At 49.5% G+C, this 23,607-nt stretch overlaps 2 protein-coding genes and 1 long non-coding RNA gene across 3 annotated transcripts; all 3 read right to left on the bottom strand.

Annotated features, from left to right (window-relative positions):
• Nucleotides 1-13,046: 13,046 nt before the first annotated feature.
• On the bottom strand, nucleotides 13,047-14,016 carry LOC118476714 (uncharacterized). The gene is made up of 2 exons (XR_004857226.1): nucleotides 13,918-14,016; nucleotides 13,047-13,470 (listed from the first exon to the last, which is right to left on the bottom strand). It is a non-coding gene; the product is annotated as an uncharacterized lncRNA (long non-coding RNA).
• An 820-nt stretch (nucleotides 14,017-14,836) lies between these two features.
• LOC541990 (Glutathione transferase III(b)) lies at nucleotides 14,837-16,399 on the bottom strand. The gene is made up of 3 exons (NM_001111641.2): nucleotides 16,116-16,399; nucleotides 15,982-16,030; nucleotides 14,837-15,730 (listed from the first exon to the last, which is right to left on the bottom strand). The coding sequence occupies exons 1-3, from the start codon at nucleotides 16,263-16,265 to the stop codon at nucleotides 15,264-15,266; spliced, it is 666 nt and encodes a 221-aa protein (NP_001105111.2). The 5' UTR covers nucleotides 16,266-16,399; the 3' UTR covers nucleotides 14,837-15,263.
• Nucleotides 16,400-17,145: 746 nt separating this feature from the next.
• On the bottom strand, nucleotides 17,146-21,691 carry LOC100272812 (WD repeat-containing protein domain phosphoinositide-interacting protein 3). Its single transcript, NM_001147265.2, has 4 exons — nucleotides 20,660-21,691; nucleotides 18,568-18,769; nucleotides 17,701-17,827; nucleotides 17,146-17,608 (listed from the first exon to the last, which is right to left on the bottom strand). The coding sequence occupies exons 1-4, from the start codon at nucleotides 21,587-21,589 to the stop codon at nucleotides 17,518-17,520; spliced, it is 1,350 nt and encodes a 449-aa protein (NP_001140737.1). The 5' UTR covers nucleotides 21,590-21,691; the 3' UTR covers nucleotides 17,146-17,517.
• Between the last annotated feature and the right edge of the window lie 1,916 nt (nucleotides 21,692-23,607).

Raw genomic sequence — 23,607 nt, 5'->3', positions numbered from 1 at the left:
GTCTGTCAGGGACGTCCAGCGTCTGACAGGCAGATTGGCCGCTCTCAACAGATTCATCTCCAGGTCCGCCGAGCGAAGTCTCCCCTTCCTCAAAACACTTCGCGGTGCGAAAGACTTCGCTTGGGGGCCGGAGCAAGCAGCGGCCTTCGCCTCATTAAAACAGCACTTATCGGAGCTGGCCATCCTCACAAGCCCCGACTCCTCGCTCCCCCTATTGCTCTATGTCGCGGCTTCGCCGCACGCGGTCAGCGCGGCACTAGTGCAGGAGCAGACTGTCGAAGGCACAGTCAGACAGTGCCCTATTTACTATGTCTCCGAAGTCCTGACACCGTCCAAATGCAACATGACAGAGCTGGAGAAGATCGCCTACGCAGTTGTCATGTCCTCGCGCAAACTGCGCCATTACTTTGAAGCATTCAAGGTCCGAGTCACCTCTGACAGAGGGCTCGGCGAACTATTCAGAAACCCGGAGGCATCGGTGAGGATCACCAAGTGGGCAGCCGAACTCTCCGGCTACCACATCAGCTTCGAGCCCAGGACAGCCATCAAGTCGCAAGTCCTGGCAGACTTCGTCGTCGACTGGACTAGGCCAATAGCACAGCCGGACCCGTCCACAGAAAAAGTCTGGACCATCCATTGCGACGGCGCATGGTGCCATGCGGGGGCAGGCGTCGCTGCAATCGTCACCTCACCAACCGGAGTCAAACACAGATATGCAGCACGCCTCAGCTTCGCTCTGGAGTCCGACAGATGCACAAACAACATCGCAGAGTATGAAGCGGTTATCCTCGGCCTCCGCAAGCTAAGGGCCCTCGGAGTCACCACATGTATCATCAAGACAGACTCCAAGATAGTTGCCGGCCAGATCGAGAAAGACTATGCAGCAAAGGACCCCGCGCTCATGCAATACCTCGCGGCTATCCGAAGTCTCGAGAGACAGTTCAAGGGATTCACCCTGCAGCATGTGGATAGGGCCAAGAACGAGGAGGCCGACGCATTGGCCAAGGCTGCCGCCAGGGGCGAGCCCTTGCCCTCCGACGTGTTCTTTCACACCATCGGCACGCCAGCCGTCCGGAGCCCCGAAGGGCTCCAAATAACTAATGACAGCGAGGGCCACCGTATAGTCAACCTAATCATGACCGAAGACTGGCGGGCACCGATAACCCTGTTCCTACAGGGGTACTATCATCCAACTGACGTCAGTGAGGCAAAGCGCCTCAGACATCGAAGCCGGGACTTCGCACTGATTGAGGGCCAATTATACAAGAAAGGGGTCAGTCAGCCAATGCTTAAATGCGTCACCGAAACCGAAGGCATGCAGATCCTACGCGAAGTCCACAGTGGCACGTGCGGCTCGCACGCAGGGCCAAGGGCCCTGGCTGCCAAGGTGATCCGACAAGGGTTTTACTGGCCCGCAATGATCTGCGCCGCAAATCGGGTCACAAGGTCCTGCGAAGCCTGCCAGAAGTTCTCTCCTCGGTCAGGCAACCCCTCGCAATATACAAAGCTGATTGCCCATACATGGCCTCTCCAGCGCTGGGGCCTGGACATCGTCGGGCCCCTGCCCACCGCTCAGGGGAACCTTAAGTTTGCCTTCGTAGCCGTCGAATACTTCACCAAATGGATTGAAGCGAGGGCTGTTTCCACAATCACATCAAAGACTGCCCAAAAATTCTTCTGGCAGAACATCGTTTGCCGCTTCGGAGTACCGTCCGAGCTAACAGTTGACAACGGCAAGCAGTTCGACAACCAAGAATTCAAGGATTTTTGTTTCTCCATCGGCACCAAGCTTGCCTTCGCTTCAGTCTATCATCCGCAGTCCAACGGGGTCGTGGAGCGTGCCAATGGGAAAATCTTCACAGCTATCAAAAAGATGCTAATCGATGAAAAAAAAGGCAGATGGACCGATTTATTACCGGAGGCAGTCTGGGCGCTAAACACAACTGAGTGCAGGGCGACCGGGTTCACTCCTTTCCGCCTTCTATACGGATCGGAGGCGATGACCCCGCAAGAAATAAAGCATGGGTCCCCGCGTACAGTTCCGTCAGCCGTCCCCGACGTGGATGAGCCAACTTCAAAAGATCTCATTGACGGAGACCGGGTCTTCGCCCTACAGGCCCTAAACAAATACCAAGCTCAGACCAAAGCATGGCGCGACCACGCAGTCATCCCGAGGGAGTTCAGCGAGGGGGACCTCGTACTCATCCGAACAGCTCGGACGGAGTCCAAGGGCAAGTTGGAGCCCAAGTGGGAGGGCCCCTTCATAGTCAAAACAAAAGCTTCCCCCAGCGCCTACAGGCTCACAACGCCAAATGGCGAGTACCTGGAGCATTCCTGGAACATCGACAACCTTCGCAAATTTTTTGTTTGACCCATTTAGGGCTGATTTCGCCCTTGTAATTCGCCACAAACAATCTTGTACCAGCCCGCACTCTTTTCCTCCCGGGGGGTGAGGTTTTTAACGAGGCGGAGCCATGTAATATATGTGAGAAAAATCCCCCGCAAAAACATGTCGAAAGAAGACCGCGACAACGGTCTTCGGCATTCGACCAATTCGAAGTCACCGCGAGGCTAAGCGCTAGCCACCCTCGCGTGCGACAAATCCGCGCAGAAGTCGCCCAAGGGTGCAGCCGGACTAAGCACAACAAGTGCGAAAAAATCCGAAGTCTATCGCGAAGACTATCCGCGCAGAAGTCGCCTAAGGGTGCAGCCGGACTAAGCACAACAAGTGCGAAAAATCCGAAGTCTATCGCGAAGACTATCCGCGCAGAAGTCGCCTAAGGGTGCAGCCGGACTAAGCACAACAAGTGCGAAAAAATCCGAAGTCTATCGCGAAGACTATCCGCGCAGAAGTCGCCTAAGGGTGCAGCCGGACTTAGCACAACAAGTGCGAGAAATTCCGATGTCTCTCGCGAAGACTCCGCGCAGAAGTCGCCTAAGGGTGCAGCCGGACTTAGCACAACAAGTGCGAAAAATTCCGACGTCTATCGCGAAGCCTATCCGCGCAGAAGTCGCCTGAGGGTGCAGCCGGACTTAGCACAACAAGTGCGAGAAATTCCGATGTCTCTCGCGAAGACCCCGCGCAGAAGCCGCCTCAGGGCGCGGTCAAACTAGTACAACAAAAGCAGAAGCGACAGCATCAAACCATCCGCGCTAAGACCGACTATAATCACACCAGCACAACATAGCCAACCATGCCACACAAAGTACACAGCGCCCTCGCAGGCACAGGCACGCGAGGGCACACAACTTCATCTTACAACCCTTTACACATATACAAGCGAGGGCACCACACTCTACATCGGCTCCACCTTAGGAATAATCCCCATCTCCCTATAATTAAATAACATTATCCTAAGCTCCTCACCCGCAAAAAGACTTCGCAGTTCCCCTTCCCCTGTGCTCGCGGCGGCCGGCAAAGACAACAGTTCCTGCCGACCAACCCTACTCACGCGAAGCCGAGCCCCTTCCTCCGCGCTAACCCTACGCTTTGCAACCGCCCTTCGTCGTCGGCGCCCGGTGCTAGGACCTGGCACGTCTGGCGCGTCCACGGCGTGTGGCGAAGCCTCCGCCGCAGCCACATCCAATGCCGCAAAATAATCCAAGTCCCCCTCCGACGACTCCTCAGTCCACTCAACCGAGCTCCCAGAGTCAGTAAAATCAAAAAACTCAGATACAGACCCACCATATTCATTCCCACCTTCCGCGGTCGAAGCCGCCAAAAATTCAGTAGTGGCAGTTGCGTGCGCAGGCCCAAAATCTTGAACCTGCGCAGCAACCAAAATTCAGCACAACATCCAAAAATTCCCCAACCCTAAACACCTACTACGCCACCTGCGAAGGCCCTGACGCCGCGGGAGCCTCCGCCGTCGGCTCCGCCGTTGCCTCCGCCGTTGGCCCCGCCGTTGTCTCCGCCGCCGCCGCCGCGGAATCTTCAGCCCTCGGCACAGCAGCTGCGGGGGCACCAGGGGCGCCTTCGGCCACCTTCGGGGGCAGGTCTTCACCGGCCACAGCAGATGTGGGGGCAGCCGTCGCGATCGCTGCGGTCTCCGGGGTTGGCTCCAGGGCGACCTCAGTCACAGCCTCCGCGAGGGTCGGCTCCGGGTCTGGCAGCGCGCTGTTCAGAGCCCCGAAGTCGTCCACCCGCTCGCCGCGCTCCGCCTAGGACAAGACACACAGATTCATCAAACGCACGAACAGCCCGCACACAGCAAACGCCAAAACAAACAACAACGTTACCTGAGCCCTCGCAGTCTCGGCCCGCTCCCTGACCACCTCACGACCGTGCAGACCCCACATCCGGTCATAAAGGGCCCCGGCGGATTCCTTCACTACGGGGTCTTCGACCTTATAGATATCTCGCTCAAATTCTTCATCCGCCTGGTCGAAGGCCTCGAAGTGCCGGCACCCTTCACGGGAGAGCGCGTTCATAGCCCCCTCACAGGTGACCAGGGAGGCGTACGACATCAACCCCCCCGCGACGGCTGGAAGTTCCAGCAGCTCCTCCTGCACCCACTGCAGACAGCGAAGCCCGGACTCTCGGTCCGGCACTTCGAAGTCACCGGTCCGCGCACCCAGCTCACGATATGTATCCATAAGCTGCGTGCGCGTCCGTTCGGCCTCCGCATGCATTGCGGCCTCGGCCTCCTTAGCGCGGCTCTCCAGGGCGGTGAGCCGCTCCTGCAGATGTTCGGCGAGCTCCTTGGCAAGATTGCCCTCCGCCCGCGCCAGCTTGGCCTCCGCCTGCGCAGCCTGCCCCTTGGCGACGGCCTCGTTAGCTTCCCTCCTCTCCGCCGCAAGTTGGCGCCGGAGGTCAGCCTTCTCCCTCTCCAGGGCGGCCACCCTGTCCGTCAGCTTACGACACTTGCTGTCGGAGGCCGACTTCTCACGGACAGCGTCAGCATGTTGTGTCCGAAGTCTCTCGACTTCGGCAGACACAGCTGCCGTGAGGGCCCCCGACGCAGTACGGCTGGCGAAGTCAGCCACCTGCAGAGCCGCGACGCAGTACGTAAGGCCGTTGCCCCAAAAGAGGTGGGGGAGAGAGTATAGCTCAACGGACCTGACTCAGCGCCTCCGTCGCCTGACTCAGCGCCTCCGTCACCCCCTTCAGCCGGCGGGTCGCCGCGCCCGCCTCGTCCCTGACCTGCGCGAGGACCGACACCTCGCCTCCGGCGCCAAGCGCCTCGCCCCCCACCTTCGGCGCTTTGGCGGCCGTCGCGATCGCCGCGCCAGGCGCAACTATAGCAAGCTGGCCCTCGTCCGGCCCTGCAACGCATCCACAGATTAAAAAAAACAATAATAGACCAGCGACTTACCACCAAGATAGTCATCCACAGTAATGTCGGTGCCGAAGTCGGCAACACGTTTGCCCGCCAACGGCAGCGCTCGGGCCGCCTTCGAAGCCTCCGCCACTCCGCTGGCCGGGGGCACCACCTTCGTTGACTTGGAGCCTCCGGCGCCCGCCATTGCCTCCGGCGCCTTGCTAGGTGCAGAGGCGCCCGCCTTCACCGCCAGCGGCAGCTTGCCTCCGCTGGAGGCCACAGCCTTCGCAGTTCCCCGCTACCTTTTCGGCCGAGCTTCGTGAATCCTGACAGTCGCCTGGCGTTTTTGCGCCGCCCCTTGGCGATCCTTGTCCATCACTGTCCACACAACAGCACCGATATTTCGCCCGTAAGGAAAAACTCTCCACTGATGAACCATACGAGATGTAAAACAGTCCTCCTCAGCCGCGCAGGGGATAGGAACATTTTTCGGCCAGCAACCCCCGGTAACCTTCAGCATCCGAGCCGAAGACTCCCGGAGCTCGGGCGAAGACATCCTTTCCCCCGGGGCCGCACACGTCCTCATTAACTCCCTAGCAAAACTATCAGACACCCCAAGTCCTCCCATCGCAGTACCTAATTTTCTCCTTTTTGAGGAGGGGGCGGCCGCCAGCGCAGGGTCGCCTCCAGTCTCCACCGCCGGTTTCTTCCCACGGCGGTCCGCTTCGTCTTGACTAGGATAGCCGTCGTACGGCAATTGATTTAATTCGAAGACCCTGTTCAAGCGCTCATTTGACCCACGGATATCAAAGCTGCGCTGGCCTTCAGTCCTCGGCACGTAACATCCCACGAGCCGCACCGCCAAGTCCTCCGCATCACGCACAAAGGCGGCCGGGTCACGATTTCGCAAATTCAGTGCGAAGGCAGGGCTTCGCACCACCCTTCCTCCGTGAAAAGGCATCTGGCGAGGGCACACTTCGCCCAGCGCCCAGCCGTGCGCCAAGGGCCACACCCCATACGCCACAAACTCTTCAACTAGATCGCGCCCACTGCTCTGACCGGCGGCGCACCGAAGGGCCCCTTCGTCTGCATCTTCCTCTGCCACTTCGAAAGGCGGATACGCAGAGTAATAATGAGAGCACATCTCAGACACAGGGAGTCCCTTATGACCTTCGACAGTACCCTCCGCAACGTAAAACCAAAATTCATTCCAATTGCCCCACTTGTTGCGGGCGCACGGAACCAACTCCACTACTTGCATCGTGGTCTTGCCGATCTTCGGCGTGAATGTGCATGACCCAAACTGGGCGACTTCATCCCCAATCATCCTCTTCTGCCAATGCAAACAATAATGCTTCGCAAAAACTTCAACAGACGGTTGTCCGCCATACGAAGTCGTCGCCCAGACATACTTCGCCAGTGCCACCACGGCATTCGGTGTCAACTGATGTATTTGAACGTTGAATCTATGCAGGACTTCGCCAACAAACCGGTGCGCAGGCAAGCGGAGACCGGCGGCGAAGAACGCCTCGAAAACGACCAATTCACCCTCCGGCTCGGGGACTTCCTCCGTCCCCGGAGCACGAGCAACTCCGCCGCCAAAGTAGCCCAATCGCTGCATATCTTCAACGCGGGCTGACGTCGTCCGTGACACACCAAAATCAACAGAGTCGCCGGCGCGCAACTCCTCCACCATCGAGCTACTCAACGTCTCCTCAGACGAGGCGGCGGCCGGCGGTGCAGTAGCAGCGGAAGAAGAGGAAGACGGCATTGCTACGTACCGTCGGCGGCGGCGGGCGGTCTGCTTCACTCGAGCCAGAACTCCGGCGAGCAAAAGGAGCGGTGGAAGAAGAGGAGCAGCAGGACGGCGGGCGGCTAGGGTTTTCACGGAGCGTGGAAGGCAACGTTGTAACGGCGCCGACCCCCGCCCCCTTTTATAGGCAGGACGTGACGCTTCGGGAAACCCGCAATCCAACAGTACGCCGTCCATCAACGGTCACATCAAAAACCCCCGCGGAACCACTTCGAGCGAGGGCAGCGTCTCCGCCATCCAGCGACGTCTTCGGCACCAGGTGACTTTGTCGAACTGGTCCCTCGGAGGGCAAATGTTGGGGCGAAGGCAAAGACGCCACCCTTCGCTCGAGGCCTTCGCCGCAGTCGCTGATTCGACAAAGACAAAACGGGCAGGGACACCCTTCGCTTCATTCAGCACCAGATGAAGGCCAGCAGTGACGTCTCCCCGCAGCATGGCCTCGTCGTGCTCTAAGGCCCACGTGTGATCTGGCCCATTGTAACGGGCCCCGCGTGGCCGCCTTTGTGTTACGGGCCTAGTTTGTAAAGGCATTCTTGTAATTACAGCTTGTAACCCTGCTTTATGGGAATATTCCGGGGATAAACTAGGTGTCTGAGGGCACATGCGTCCTTAACACAAGGCGCTGGGCACTCAGCTACCTATAAATACCCCCGCACAGTGCCCGTGAGAGGCTAGATCAACAGAGCTATTGCCCCCGTGCACGTAACCCTGTTGTCACCACCGTTCACCCTTGTTGGCTTCCTTGCTGCTGAGAGCAAGTTCCAACATGACTTGTACCATATCACCATATATGAGTTCAAATCATGGCTTCAAGTCACCTTACTGATGCATCAACATTTTATAACTCTTCATAGCTGATTAGTTCATCGACTTAGTGCAAGTACTCTCTTCTTCACCTTAGCCATGGTACCTCAGTCTACGTGCCGTCGCTTGGCCTTCACCTTCGCTTAGTTCCTCGAAGCCCTTTCCTTGCTATCTTCACCCTATCAAGCCATTCTTGAGTCACATCATTTTGAGCATCCATTGAGAGAATCATTTCTTCAATATTGTGAACCTTGCTTGAATGTCTTCTAGATATAACTGTTAAGATTAATCAAGCTCTAGTTTGATTCTCATAGAAGCATATATGGACTGATAGTAATATGGTCAAGCCAATTTACAATTCCTCATGTCTTATTCACTTTGGCTTGACCAATCCTCTTAACCACTTCATCCTCTATTCCGCTCATATGTATGTAGTGATTTCTCAGGTCTTGTCCATATATTCAAACCAATATAGAGATCATATTATATCCATTTGCATTGTCTCACTGGTTATTTAACCTTGTGTTGAACCTTTGTTCACTGCCATTATACACTATTCAAATATGTTCATCATACTGAATTTCCTGTCCAACACTTAGCAAACTTGTTAGTCTTTTAAATGTGTTGTCATCCAAATCACCAAAACTCACAAAAGGGGTGAATGCACTTTCAAAACCGCATGCATGCGGCTGCCATGTTTTCGGATCTATCATAAAAATAGGATAGTAATAACAACCAACTAGAGCTATGAACCTCTCACATTGACTCGGTATTTACGCCTATAATTGAGGGATTTTATGCTCAAAACTTAAGGTTTTTACGCTCCACCCGGAGATGCGTCCACTAGTGAACAACATGCCAGATTTTTTACGCAGTGTAACGAATTGCATAAATACCTACACCGTGTAGTATAATTTGAATCAGTATATATCATAAACTAGTTCTAATGCGTTTAGCTGTATGGCTGTTGGAGGGATCCTATATTTACGAAGAAAATAAAATATTAAATGCGATTTTTTGTTTCTATGCATGCAATTCATTTCCTTTCATTGCATATTCTTTCCATCATAAATTCGTGTGCATGCAGATGGTAACAGATTTTTACGCAGTATACCGAATTGCATAATTATCTACACAATGTGGCATATTTAGTATCAGTATATATCATAAAATGGTAATTATGAGTCTAGCTGCATGGCTGTTGCAGTGATCCTAAATTTATGAAGGAAATAAAGCATTTAAAATAGAAACCGCCACACATATCTTTCCTAAATTTACGCGCATGCAAGGGAACGTGTTTGACTCATGCATGCATTTTGCCATAATTTTTGGATTTGTATAACCGCATGCATGCGGCTACCATGTTTTTCGGATCTGCCATAAAAATAGGATCGTAATAACAACCTACTAGAGCTATCAACCTCTCACATTGGCTCGGTATTTACGCTTATAATTGAAGGATTTTATGCTCAAAACTTAAGATTATTACGCTCCAACCCAAAGATGCGTCCACCAGTGAACAACATGCCAGATTTTTTATGCAGTGTAACGAATTGTATAAATAGCTACACCATGTAGTATAATTTGTATCAATATATATTATAAACTAGATCTAATATATTTAGCTGCATGACTGTTGGAGGGATCCTATATTTATGAAGGAAATAAAACATTAAATACGATTTTTTGTTTCTATACGTGCAATTCATTTCCTTTCATTGCACATTATTTTCATCATAAATTTGTGTGCATGCAGCTGGTAACAGATTTTTACGCAGTATACCGAATTGCATAATTATCTACACAGGGTAGCATATTTAGTAGCAGTATATATCATAAAATGGTCCTTACGAGTCTAGTTGCATGGCTGTTGCAGCGATCCTAAATTTATGGAGGAAATAAAGCATTTAAAAATAGAAACCGCCACACATATCTTTCCTAAATTTATGCGCATGCAAGGGGACGTGTTTGACTCATGCATGCATTCCTTTTTTGCGCGCACAGACGTGGGCACGGGTGGTGCAGCCTGGTCCAGTCGGTGCGCTGGGTTGAACCAGATTGCAGGGATGATCGACCTGGGCTTTCTTTAACTATTGGAAGCACGGGGCTCCCGTTATACCTGCCCTATTATATATATATATATATATATATATATATATATATATATATATATATATATATATATATATATCGGTTTATGGTGGCAGATATGGAGCACAGAGAAGATGGTCGACGGCTGAGGTAAAGGTCATACTGGCTCGTGTTGATGTACCAGAAGCGGTGAAGGACGAATTGTAGGTCTTGACTTACGGACCGGAGCGGCCGAGTGACCAGTCGTGGTGGCTAACACCTGGGACATGCACTCGCATGAGGACGTGTTGGAGCGGGCTGTGTTGCCGGCATGGCCGAGTACTCGCGGGACACGTGTCTAGGACGTGGTGGATGTGCACGTGGTGCAATACTCACGACGGTTTGGTGGTTGAGCCTCAAAACCACCATACGCTACGGATGGCGGGTTTTGCGGAGTTTAGACCTCAAAACCCGACTGCGGCGGTTCTGGAGGGAACCGGTGGCAGCACGTGGCGTCACAGCGAACGATGCGTCAAAGCAACTTCATGTGGAGCACGTGGTCGTCCGATCAAAAACCTAGCAGTTGGTCTATTTTGCCCTGGCGGAGTGGATAGACTCTATATAAATAGGGTTAGTTTAGTAAATAGAAATAACCCTCTATAAATAGAGGGGGCTGATTAGTTCATCATCTCTTTGGCTTAGTTTCATTTGGCTCTTATTTTAGAACTCCTAGTTTTCCTCTCTAGGTTTTCACCAGTTTATCCGGGAGATCCACAGTGATTTTGTTATGTCAACTATGTCTTGTAATCTGCAAGATTAATTTGAGGGATGGTCGTCGGTTTGGCCCACAGGTTTTTGTTGGCTTTAATCTAAGGTTGTTCCCTTGCTGAATTTTTTAAGTCTTGTGCTCTTGAATTCTTCCCTTCTCTTCTCTTGAGGATTTATGGAGGGTGATGTTCGGATTTGTTGGTGGGTGAGATGTACTCCTAAGATCACTTCTTACGCCCTGTTGGTGCAGTTTGTGTTGTGATCTTAGCTGTTCTCGTTTTGAGTTCGTTCTAGAAAACCTAAAAAACCAATTATGTTCGTATTTTCAGATATGCGGTTGATTCACAAGTCCAATTGAGCTCAAATTTTGTGAAGACCTTGGTGTGTGCAAAATTTCATTTCAATTGAAGTTCATTTGGTTCAATTTCGCATCCGAGAACAGAATTTCGTGCTCCTGAAATCTACACTCGTTTGCGACACGGTTTTGGACCGATTCGGACTTTTCGATGCTCGATTTGCGATCCATTTGCTTTGCTGGTCTCGTGTGTATTAGGAACATTTAGAAATTATGGGATCACTGGTTTGACGATATGATTTTGGTTTGAGCGCGTGCTTCACCTCGATTGAAGTGAAGTGAAGTGCTCAAATTCAGTTTTTATCAATAAAATTTAATTGATTTTTATTCACCCTATCTAGTCGGCTCACTGGTCTTTCATGATCTATTCATGATCCATGTGCAAAATTGATTGCTGATTTTCCGAACCATGCTTGCTGCAAAACTGTTTGTGTTTGGCATCTAGTAGTTTAGTACAAACTGGTCTCGATTCTTCATGGAAAAGGCCGAAATCGGAAAGTAAAAGCAAGCTAGGTCATGTTATAGTGTTATACGCGGTACACCGGTACCTCGACGGGCGATGATGACCGCAGCCCAGTTGCAGTTGTAGAGACAGAAGAGAAGAGAATAGATTAATTAATTAATTTTGAGGCTATAACATCGTTATTGTTGGTGGTGGTGCCGTCGGTGTCGACGGCCAAGTTCGTGATGCGATTCCTAGAACAGTTGAGTCCTGACTTCATGGGCTTGGTTGCCATACGCCGCTTTAGGCCTTGTTCGCAGTGTTTTTAAGTCGTCTAGTCGAACAAGTGCATCAGACAATCGCTTTAGCATCTAGGCGACGCCAACTTTTTTGCAAATTAACCCTTTTCGGGTTTTTTTGCACAATTATGTCCCTGGCAGTTTCATTTCAAAAAATGGACCCTATGCTCGGCGCCATTATCATTGGCGCCTAGCTTGTCTGTGCCGGCGCCAACATTTTTGGCGTGCATACGTCAGATGGTGGTATGACCTGGATTCTACGTGGCACGTACCTCGGCGCCATAGATCTTGGCGCCAAGGTAGGCGCCCGGTCAACGACGCCTACCTCCGCGCCAAGATCTATGGCGCCGAGATACGTGCCTATAAATAGGACCCTACGTCTGACTGGTTGGTGTGCTCATTCCAATTCTTCAAAACTACAGATATCAGCCTGATTTATAGGATGTCTAGGCGTGGTAAATCTGCTAAACAAAGGTAAGTTTTGGATCCGCCTCTTATTTTGTGAGTCTATTATATTTGTGATTGTTATAGAGCTTATGGAAATTTAGGAAGGGTCCTTTGACCAGAACTGCCTTCGACCCGCTGCCTTTGCCAAGTGGTGTTCCAGTGCCTATGTGTTTTTGTGGTGATCCTTGTAAGGTTGATAAGTCTGAGGATCATGACACCTATCGACAGAGGTATTGGATGTGTGCTAACTTTGCATTTGAGCCAACTATTGTTCAACGTCGGATGAATTTAATGGTGAGAATAGTCTTGTAATATGTTAACAAGTTTGAGAATGTTTATTTGCCTACTAATAATTGCATGTTTTGTAGACTCCTCCATCGCTATGTGATTTTGAGCAGTGGATTGACACAAAAATATCAGGGAAAGACAAAAAGTGGTTGGAGAATCTTAAAAAGTGGGATGCGGAGGACAAAGAGAGGATGGAGAAAAGACGAGAGGAGCTTGCTGCCGAGCAACAACGTGAAGACGAACAGGAAATGAGGCGTGTTGCTGAATGCAGGGAAGAGAAGGAGAAGAAGCTTGAGCGTGCACGTCGTGCAAAGGAAGCAATGGAGGAGAACCCTGATGCATTTCGCAAGGGCAAATGGCCCCGTTGCACTCAGTAGTCTAGGTGTTTTATTTGAAGTTATGTAATAATGAACTTATTATTCGGTATTATGTATTTTCTAACAATGATATTTCGTAATGAATTACCTTCAAATGGATGAAAAACGACATAAATACGCAATTGATGAAAACTACATTTAAAGCAATTGTTAAAGGTGACTTCAAGCAATTGATAAAGATAATCAACACGCTGAGAGCAATTGATACAGAAGAATTTTCTAGTAGTGCTCCCACATTCCAAATTGTGTGGACCCTTCTCCATAGTATCCTCCCATTGTTGTTGTCTGTTGTGGGTGCGGTGGAGACGACGGAGGACCAACATTCTTGTTGTGACAAGGGCAGCAACAATATGGATCTGGACATACTTGAACCTGTGAAGCACCACCATTGTTGTTGTCTCTTTCTTCCTCGTCATTTCTGTTGCTTACTTCCCTCTCTAGATCAAATATCCTATTCTGTAGGTAGGATATGTATTCCGCATGAGGAAAAATCGAACGAGGATCTACCCAACGAGTGAACCCACAATTCTCCTTGACCAATGAATGCTGCATAAATGTTTATAGTTAGTTTCAATGAACAACAAAAGTATTTAGAACAAAGGACTAGAAATTAATTTTTACATATGCATAAGGACATCTGAAGAAACGTCGACCTCCATCAATTCCACCCTCAACAAACATCTGCACGAAGCAATCCTCACCATGCATGCACTTCGGCCAATCTTCTCTCCTATTATCGTATGACCTAAGTCTAACCTCTTTGTTGAAATCTTTTTTACTTTGAACTGGAAAGTTAAAAACCGCCTCTTCAAAAAAAAATCTGGACCAAGAGGTCCATCGAAACACATTGGAGTTAACTTCCCTCCATCCTTTCGTCTCTCATTTCCCGCACCCTTGCCCCTAGAAGACCCTGAAGCCATTGTATTGCACAATGAAGCAAATGTACAAAGGATCGTGTATATATAGGCGAAAGGATAGGTAGTGTAATCTCACCAAAAGGAAGATGAAAACTATGTGTCTCTGGCCGCCACCTACATAATTAAAAAAATAATTTAGTGTAAACGAGCTCAATGATTCAAGATCTATGGCGGGGGCGCCGGGCTCGGGGGCAGGCGCGAGGAAGGAGGCAGCGAGCTCGGGGGCGGGCGCGCGGGCAGGCGCGGCGAGCTCGAGGGCGGCGGGCGCGGGGGCGGGGGCGCCGGGAGTGGCGGCGGCGAGCTCGGGAAGAAGACTTAGGCGGCGAGAAGAGGAGTTTGGCGGTGAGTGGACTAGTTTGACCGGTATAAAGGGGTCGGCGCCAAGATCTGTGGCGCCGACCCCCCTGACAGGATTTTCGCCGTTGACAACGGGGTCGGCGCCAAGATCTATGGCGCCGACCCCCTGGAACTCGACACATCAGCTGCCACGTATGAAAATGCTGGCGCCAAAGATGGTGGTGCCAGCATGCGTTGCCTCGGCGCCAATGATGATGGCGTCGAGCAAAGAGTCTATTTTTTGAAATGAAACTGCAAAGGGCATAGTTGTGCAAAAAAAACACTAAAGGGGCTAAAATGCAAAAAAGTTGGCTAGGCGGCGCCTAGGCGGGTAAGACGAGTAAGGCGGCTAGTTTTGCCCGAGCGTACGTCTAGGCGACGCCTTAAGAACATTATTTGGTCGTTTATACCAATTTAATCTAACTCTGGATTAGTATGAATTGAAATTAAATCCATGTCACAAAATAATATAAGCCTACTCCATTTTTTTATTCTTATTCGGTTAAATTCATCGTAGATTATAACCTAAGGGTTTAGAAATTTTTTAAATTATGAAAGACATGGATTTTATCCATAGGTTATTAGGTATAGAACAAATCTTTATAAGGATATTGCACGAGTTTAAATTAGAATGTATGGATCAAAAAATAACTAGTTTTGAGAGATACATGAATTAAATGATGGATTTAATCCCACCATAGAATTAGATATGGGATATAAATTCATCCAAGAGGAAGGCCTTAACTGTAACCCAAACCCAACAGGTGAGTCGTAGGAACGGGCCTTGCGGTTGTGGGCCGAAAATTTTGTTGTTGTTCGAATCAACAGTCACGTCGCTCAGGAAGAAGGGAATTACGGTGAAGAAAACGCGTCCATCCAATCCAAGCTTCACAAAAAGATCAGCACTAGTAGGATATGCAAAGACCAACCAAAAGGCAATGAACACACACGAAAGCAACAGTGTTTATTACACAGGCTGTTAACACATGGCGCAGCAGCAAATGCAAGACAGGATGCTGCCTCTTTTATTCGACTCGGGGCTCCGACGCATCCGCGACCCAGGCAACGGCGCAACGCAAGGCGAGGTCAAGCCGAGGAGGAGGGCGGCGGGGGCAAGGGGATGGCGGCGACGGTCTTCTGGAACGCGGGGCGGGCGACGATGGCCTCCCACCAGGCCTTGACGTGGGGGCGGGCGGCGACGAGCCCGGCCTTGGGGGTCTTGCTGAGGTAGAGCAGGTAGGACGCGTGGTTGGCGTCGGCGAGCGTGAACTCGTCCCCGGCGAGGTACTTGTTGCGGGCGAGGTGCGCCTCGTACACGTCGAGCACCTTGGCGAGCTGCTCCGCGTGCTTGTCCACCACCGCCGCGTCGGGGGCGCCGCCCAGGAGCGGCCTCACGAGCAGCTGGAACACCAGCGGCGACGCGTTCGGGTAGAAGTGGTGCGACTCCACCTCTAGCCACACCTCCAGCTTCGCCGCCGACGCCGTCGCGGGGAGCAGGTCCGTGCCCTCCGACGCGTACTTGCTGGCGATGTACCGGTTGATCGCACGGGACTCTGCAACGCGAGATTGCGGTTCTTACACGACACGACAGCTATTGAGTTCTTAGGACAGTTCAGCACAGAAATCCGAGTGGTCAACACAACAGGGATAAGGTTCATTTTTTTAAAAAAAAAAATTGAAAAAAAAATCCAGAGATTACTGCTCCTAGATCTGGATCTAGATCTCGTACGTTATTTAATTTCATAACAATAATCAACCGCGACGAAGAATTATTATCAGTAAAAACAGAGGCGGGGGAGTTTACCGAAGAGGACTTCGTCTCCGTCGACGAGAGCCGGGATCTGGCCGAAAGGCTGTTCGGACGAAAGAGGGAGCCACACAGATCAGGCGCAAGCTAAATTAGCAGAGAGAGAGGAAAGACGCATGAACATGACGCACGTTGAGGGCGAGGAAGTCGGGCTGCTTGTGGGCGCCGGTGGTGAGGTCGACGGGGACGATCTCGAAGTCGAGGCCCTTCTCGTTGAGCACGGTGGCCACGCGCACCACGTTGGGGGACAGCGGCATCCCGTACAGCTTCAGAGGCGCCATCCCTGCTGCTGCTGCTTGGTCAAGTCTCTCGCACGCGTCCAGGCCGCAGTGGATAGGAGTAGAGTGGGAGCGAGTTTCCTTGCCCTCCGTTATCTTCTTCCTTCCTTATTATAGCAGCTGCCAGCTGACGAAGGAGGCGGACGGGCGGGGGCGACAGGGGCAGCCGCGATATATTTAATTGCGCCACCGCAATTTCTAATAAAATGGCGCAAATTGCCGTTGCATTGCATCTCCATGAGGCGGAAGGTAGAAAGGAAATCTGCCTTGGAAATCGAGATGCCGATGGGTTCTCATGTTAAAAATCGGCGCATAGATTACCAGATCTGTTTTCCTGTAGTGTCCCGAAAAGGAGACCCGAAACGAAGCTGCCTTGACGGACGCACGTTATAAATGGAGACGCCAATGGGTTTATCGTGTTAAAAATCGCATTGCCATGTCGATTTCTGATCAAGAAGGCTACGTGTACAAGTTATGTAAGGACCATATTTGGTTTTGTAATTGAGCGATATCCTAGACTAACTGGCAAGATGCTTGCTATGTTTTCTTTTTATATTTAAGTATAGAATGTAAAATATAGACACGTTTCTAGTCCTCCGCAGAGAATTCTGAAGCAGTATATGTATACTGAATCACCCGATTCACCCCGAGATGCAAGGCCAGCAGCGGTGGGGGTAGGTGCAAGGCGTTACGGGCATGGACATTGAGTCATCAGGTCAAGGATAACAAATAAAAGAACGGACGACGTGTGCTGTGTGGTGAAGCGACGAACCGCCAGCCGTGTGGTGGTGGTTGGGGGCTTGGGAGAGCGGATGCGGATGATGATTCGCATGAAGACGAAACATTACTATTATAAGGATCACAGCGCAACCAACCAATCAAACACAAGGACAGAATAGTTAGGCATACCGACAATATTTTATCCTAAAAGGCAAGGGCAAAAAAAAAATACAACGCTAGCCTAACTTATTCACCACGCTAAGACAACATTATTAGGCTACTTTATTTTATTCATGAAATAAATAACGATGCATTCTACTACGTTCGTCTGCAGACGGGTGATTTAGGCCTTCCGCAGAACAAACAGCAGAGCCAACAAGAAATATATATTTACAAATAAACTATTATTATTTTTGCTAAACCCACGAGTCAACGAAGGCACACAAAGATAATGTACAATCCTGGTACCGCGGTAGTGGGCATGAATAGATTGAGGGTGATGCTGACAGTATGTTGCGTTGCTACGGACTAGTGACTACGGTTGATCCGACGGTTTCAGGAAACTGTAGCAATCCAGCTGCAGCATTTCTCCTCCGTTGACTGGATCAAACCGGCATCTGTAGAAGCTGCAAAACCATTGGGGGGAAAGAAGAAATATTTAGATTTAGCTACAGCGCTTATTGTTGTAGAGAGCGAATGTTATGTTCCATGTTATCACCTTCCATCCATGCCAACGACTGCCACAGTATTCTTCTCATGTCCAAATGCAACAATATAGTGTTCACCCTCCTGCAGCCTGAATTGGGCTACTGACCATTCAGAGTGAAAATATTTTGGCAGCACACCTTCCATTGATGGAAAATAAACAATGAAACAAAGCCTGGTTAGAAAGGCAAACAGAAAAAGCAAGCCTGGTTATAAAGGCAAACAGAAACAGCAAGGAGCCCCTTCCATTTTCAGATGGTATCATCCCATGTGACTAGGATATATACTAGAGTAGAGACCATAACTCAACAGTCAGTGTTCGATTCTAAGCTTCCAGCAAGACAATACTCTTTTTTTTTTACATGTCTCATTAGATTTGTCCTAAGTCAAATATCTCTATCTTTAACCATCGATTAAAAAATTGTAGAGGTTAATTTATTATTTATGTTATTAGATCCACTACGAGAAATATTTCCATAATATATAATTTACATGTCGTGGAACTATATGGATTTACCAAAATTGATGGTCAGAATTACAAATGTTTGACTTAGGACAAACCTAATAAGACGAGAGAGAAATCGGAGGGAGTATATCAATAATAGTAAAATATGGACACGTTCAATTCTAAACAAGTGATCTAGGAAAACACTCTGTATTCTTGTAACAATTTGGAATTTGTTAAAATGGGAAATGCAACATATACTGAACCTTTTAAGGTTTATTGTCCAACAAACTAACTCCCAAAGTACAATGTGTAAACTTAGGGAAGACATTTAAGACAAATCACAACTAATAATGAGCTTGTATATTTTGAAACAGAACTTTTCAGGCCTATAAATACCATTTACAGTAAAACCAGGATAGATAGGGAACTTACCCTTAATGAATGAAAGAGAGGGCCTTATGTGAGGAACTTCAGGATCCGGAGAAGGCATAGGCTTGTCATTTGCAGTTGATCCCACATTTATCTTTAAGTTGAAGACATGTATTGTTCCTTTATCACTGGAGACAGCCAAATACTGCAAATCATTCGAGAAAGCCAAGCTATATATTTCTGCTCTATCAGCACCTCTCCTTACCTACAATAGAAGAAAGCAGACACAATTAGTAACCATATCCTCGATAAAAAGTAAGATATTGTAATGTTAAGACTTCCTCACATAATACATTTGTCAAAAGCTTGGGCGGAAGCAAACCCAAAAAGAACGAATAAATCAATGAGCAACAAAGGTTGGTAATAGCTACGCATAGAGATCCATAAGCAGGAATCTTGATCAAGATCAGTCAGAATCAGAACTCAGAAACACCTCACAGTATAAGTTTATATTTTTTTGTTCAAATCTAAATATATTACAAAAACAGGTAGAAGTCAGATCACTCCTCTATTGTAAGTATCACTAAGGGTGTCCCTCATGAGTGTTGAGAATGGGGCAGTTGTGCAGTAGTCATTCAAGAGCTTGCATGCATCACTTTTTTTCTAAAATAGTTCGACCAATTGCAAAACAGCTCCAGATGCCACAATAGAGTCCTCTTCAAGAAAAAACACCTCATCCTCACCATGCTGCAGACGCCACTTTGTGCTTCCCTTGCACACTAGCAAATTGTCCCCCAGCCATCTCCTTCTATTTGTACTTTCTATTCATTTTTAAATACATCCACCTCTTTCACCTCCACTCCAATCATTCCCCCTATTCAGCTCCCCCTTTATACTTTAACTGGGTTATTTGACATTTATACATCAATTTTTGGAGTTTTAAAAATTGTACAATATTTGTAGTACCGTACTACACATTGTTATGTGGTAATAAAACTCAAAAATGATTAATTTCGCAATTAATACCACTAATTAGTGAAGGGGGAGATTACAATTTGTTTGGATGGAATTCATCTTGTATGATAGTTGTGGAGGAGTGAAGGAGGGTGCAACTGACTGTTGTGTTCATTAATTCATTTACTTCTACAGGAACCAAGGCTAGTAAAAAACGAACACCTGAAAACATTTGAACCTACTACCAAATTTTGAGAGGTTACAACGGCAACTGCAATCTTTCTGAACTTTTCTAGCATTGAGAAGAAACACTTGCAACACAAAGTCAGAAACTATGTAGTGTAACTGTTACTCCCTCCGTCTCAAGTTATTATAGCTCTTGATTTTAATGTCTATGTTCAAATGGATAGTGACGAATCTAGACACATATATGGATAATTATTGTATAAATCCACTAAAAAGGTAAAACAAATTTTAATTTGGGACGGAGGGAGTATTACAGAGCAATAATTTTGTGAGGCGTAAATCCGTGTATAATCAAAATGGAGAAGCCATTGCTCTAAAACGCTCAAGCTGTTTAACAATTTCAAATAAGCATAACTCACTTTAGACTCGTGTTGTGTTTCATTACAGAGTTAATATTATGCAATCTGTTACACACTCCTAAATAGCTTCAATTTACAAATGAACTAAGACAGGCAGCATCTATAAAACTGGTATTGCTTGATATTTGATCAAGATCAGAAAAGGCTATGTCCTGTTTTTATTAATACCCACATATCTCTGGGATAGCCAAAAAAACTACAGTCAGCATCTAAAACCATTTATACTATAAAGTAGAAAGTTGTTATTTAATCACACTACTTCAAAAGGAAACCATGTGTGCTGCCATGCTGGTGCTATATGATGCTAACAAAGCAGCACATGGCATTGCATAGAACTACTATAGTTTCCCATCCAGCAGCTACTCAGAGGTCTTAAAACTAGCATAAGACTCTGATTACTACTCAATGATCAGTAAGAAAGAAACCATGCGAGCTGGCAGTCTGGCATGATATGATCCTTAATTCCTTATCAAAACAAAATAGTAAGACATTTGATTGCATCATACTAGACAAAATCAGTTTTTATCAGTTGCAACGTCACCCAACAGAACGTACATGTATACAATACAGCTACGAGCACGTGAAAGAAAGCTTACTTCCTGCAAGAGATTGCCTTCAGCTGCATTGTAGATTCTAACAAGAGTCCCCTTGGTGCTAGCAGTCGCAATGAGCCTCCCATCCTGCGACAACGCAAAGCACGCGACGCGGGAAGTGTGTGCATTGATAAACTTGGTCTTCCTTGTCTTATAGTGTTCCACCCTAACCTGCCCCTTCTGGGCACCAGGGCAAACAAGCACAATGGACCCGGGCTGCTGTGACACGGCGCAGAGGCCCTTGGGGTTGCTCAAAGTGTCGATCTGGTGCAACAGCTTAAGGTCCGCGAAGTTGTAGACGAAGATTTTGTTCTCGAGCACCACGATGATGCGCTCGCGCCGGAGACGAACGCCCCGGACGGGGGAGCGGAAGGAGAGCTCCCCGATGCAGCGGCTCTGGTGATCGTCCCAGATCATGACCTTGTTGGGCGGGTAGTGGGGGTTATCTCCGCCGCCGACGAGCGCGAGTATGTTGCAGCGGAACAGCATCTCGACGACGCCGATACCCCCTCCCCCGGCGCCGACTCCGCCCTCGGCGGCGAGGTCCCGGCGGAAGATCTCTCGGAAGGGGTCGCAGTTGTAGATGCGGAAGCCCGACTTGGTGCCCGCTGCGAAGCAGCCGTAGTCCTGGTTGAAGGAGATGTGGAGGATGTCCTTGGCCGCGGGGGAGGGCGCCGCGGGGGCGGGGGCGGGGGCGAGGACGGGGGTGGGCGCGGAGGAGGGCGCCGACCAGACGGACGAGGAGTCATCGCTTTCGCCCTCCTCGCCGCCGGAGGGGGTGGGGTCGATCGAGGTGGTGAGGGGCGTCGGCGCCGTCTCCGGGACCGGCGCTGGCACCTCTTCCTCCTGCTGCTGCTGTAGCAGCAGCGACGGCGGGTCGCCGGAGACGGGGTTAGGGTTTGGTGTGGCCGGCGCGGAGGCGGGCGTCGCCATGAGAAGGGCCGAGGTGCAGAACGGGTGGCGCGAGTGACCGTGTCACGCGGCTGCTGGGGGTTAGCGGTAGGGACCAAGGGTGGGATAGGCGTAGCGGGGAAGTCAGCTACCTTTCGTGGCGTACGAGTTGCCGTCACGCATATATTTACGTTCTACGCGCCCGCCGCTTTCTGAATTCTGGTAGTTTGGATAATTTCGGAGGCCTATGCCCCCGCCTCGCCCTGCGCATGCCCGCCCGAATCCCCCGCTCCACCCTGACCCTGCCCCGGTCAGCGCATGCCGGCTTGCATGCCCCCGCACGCACCCGCTCGACAACGCCCCCGCCTCGCCCTGCGCATGCCCGCCCGAATCGCCGCGGCCACACTGCGTGCGCTGTGCCCCCGCCCTGGCTATCCTCAGTCGCTGGTGGAGATGGTCGGCACGAACCTGTTCCGCGCAATGCCGCCGCGCGTACCCGGCGCTGCCCTTGACAGCGTCGACGAGGAGGCGCCGGCGATGGCGTTGGCGTGCGCGATCGAGCAGCAAACCAGCGCGCACGGGCGGGCGGTGGTGCTTCGTTTGCTTTCTCACGTACGGCGACCGTCACACAGGGAAGCTAGTGAGTCCCGGAGAACCAACATTGGACGAGAAATTTCAGTATTTGGGATCCAATTCACCAGCCTTTCAGTATTTGGGACCCGATTAGCTTGCCTTCATTCAATTGACACTGAGGCACGCGAATTCTTCGTTTCAAGTGTTTTTCTCCTCCTTTATTCGTTTTATGTTTTTTTCTATTTTCTTTCGCCTCCGGGGCCTTCTGCTTTTCCTACCTTCTTTTGCTTTAAAAAAGTAGAAGCTAAAACAAATAGTCACTTTTCCCACCGCAACCTGCTTTTTACGGTAGAAATCTCACAGCAGATAGGGAGCTGCTTTTGCTGCGTTGAGGATAAACCAAAGTTCAACAAATTACCCACTGTCATCGGTTATGTACGTACCGGTTGGTTTCTTTTTCCTATCTTCCCTACGTTCGTCACTCGGCAAATATCGCGTTGTACGGTTCCAGTCTCTTGCTCGCGGCAGCGCGCGTCCCAGCCATTGGTGCTCCTGCGCCCGGCGGCGACGGGCCTCCCAGCATCGTTGGCTTGCTCGCAGTTGTGCTTCCCCTGTCGCGGCGCCGCGTCCTAGCTTCCCCGTCTCGCCGGCACGTCCTAGCTTCCCCTATCGCGAGTTCGCGACGGCGCTTCCTACAACCCGCATGTCGCAAAATTCCCTGCCCAGGTCGTCGCAGCACCAGCGTAAAAGGTCCTCCTCCCGGCCAAAACTAGGACCGGCAACAACTCTTGTACGTTGCAGGATCTGGCAGCACCGGTGGGCGTGGCATCTCCCAGCCAAAAAAACTAGCACGCCTAAAGCACCTGCAAGTTGCAAGAAGGTAATGCATGCTTTTTCCCTTCTCCCAATGATTTGATGTAAAATAGCTATTTGATTTTTTTCCTGAATTTTATTAGTAGTCTATCAGCTTGTTTCTCGGTTTCATCTCAGTTGGTTGAAGTGCTAGCATACATATAGAAAAACAATTATGTATAATACTTTTGTAGTGGTACCATATAACCAGCGTTGTGAAACATGCGTTGCAGTTATAACCAACAAATTGGAAGACGACCTATAAGAAAAATATTTCAGTTGTGCATTACTAAAGTATGGCTGAGAAGGCGGTTTGGGATAATGCAACTTTGAAGCACTTGATTGACATTTGTAAGGAGGAGATTTTAGCTGGTGATAGACCTCAAGGTTGTTTCACTAGAAATGGTTGGAAGAACCTAGAGGAAAAGTTTTTTGCAAGGTCTGGAACGAAGCTAGTGAAGACACAATTGAAGAATAAATTAGATAATATGAAAAAGGATTATACCCAGTTCATGGAATTGAAGAATGCTGCCACTAGATTAGGATGGGATGAAGCAAATAAAACTGTTGCTTGCGATAATGCATGGTGGGCTGAACATCTTCAGGTGAGACAAGTTGTGATTGTATCGATATAT

The sequence above is a fragment of the Zea mays genome, chromosome 3, assembly GCF_902167145.1.
Source record: "Zea mays cultivar B73 chromosome 3, Zm-B73-REFERENCE-NAM-5.0, whole genome shotgun sequence".
In the NCBI taxonomy this organism is placed as follows: domain Eukaryota; kingdom Viridiplantae; phylum Streptophyta; class Magnoliopsida; order Poales; family Poaceae; genus Zea; species Zea mays.
This window is presented reverse-complemented; position numbering and strand designations above follow the sequence as displayed.

What these genes read in the sequence shown, in the direction of transcription:
- LOC541990 (NM_001111641.2), bottom strand. Translation starts at nt 16,265, where the DNA reads ATGGCGCCTCTGAAGCTGTACGGGATGCCGCTGTCCCCCAACGTGGTG. An exon ending in CCGACTTCCTCGCCCTCAAC is followed by an intron (nt 16,031 to 16,115) that starts GTGCGTCATGTT and finishes TCGTCCGAACAG; the next exon opens with CCTTTCGGCCAGATCCCGGC. An exon ending in CGGAGACGAAGTCCTCTTCG is followed by an intron (nt 15,731 to 15,981) that starts GTAAACTCCCCC and finishes CTCGCGTTGCAG; the next exon opens with AGTCCCGTGCGATCAACCGG.
- LOC100272812 (NM_001147265.2), bottom strand. Translation starts at nt 21,589, where the DNA reads ATGGCGACGCCCGCCTCCGCGCCGGCCACACCAAACCCTAACCCCGTC. An exon ending in AAGGCAATCTCTTGCAGGAA is followed by an intron (nt 18,770 to 20,659) that starts GTAAGCTTTCTT and finishes CTTCTATTGTAG; the next exon opens with GTAAGGAGAGGTGCTGATAG. An exon ending in GTCGTTGGCATGGATGGAAG is followed by an intron (nt 17,609 to 17,700) that starts GTGATAACATGG and finishes ATGGTTTTGCAG; the next exon opens with CTTCTACAGATGCCGGTTTG.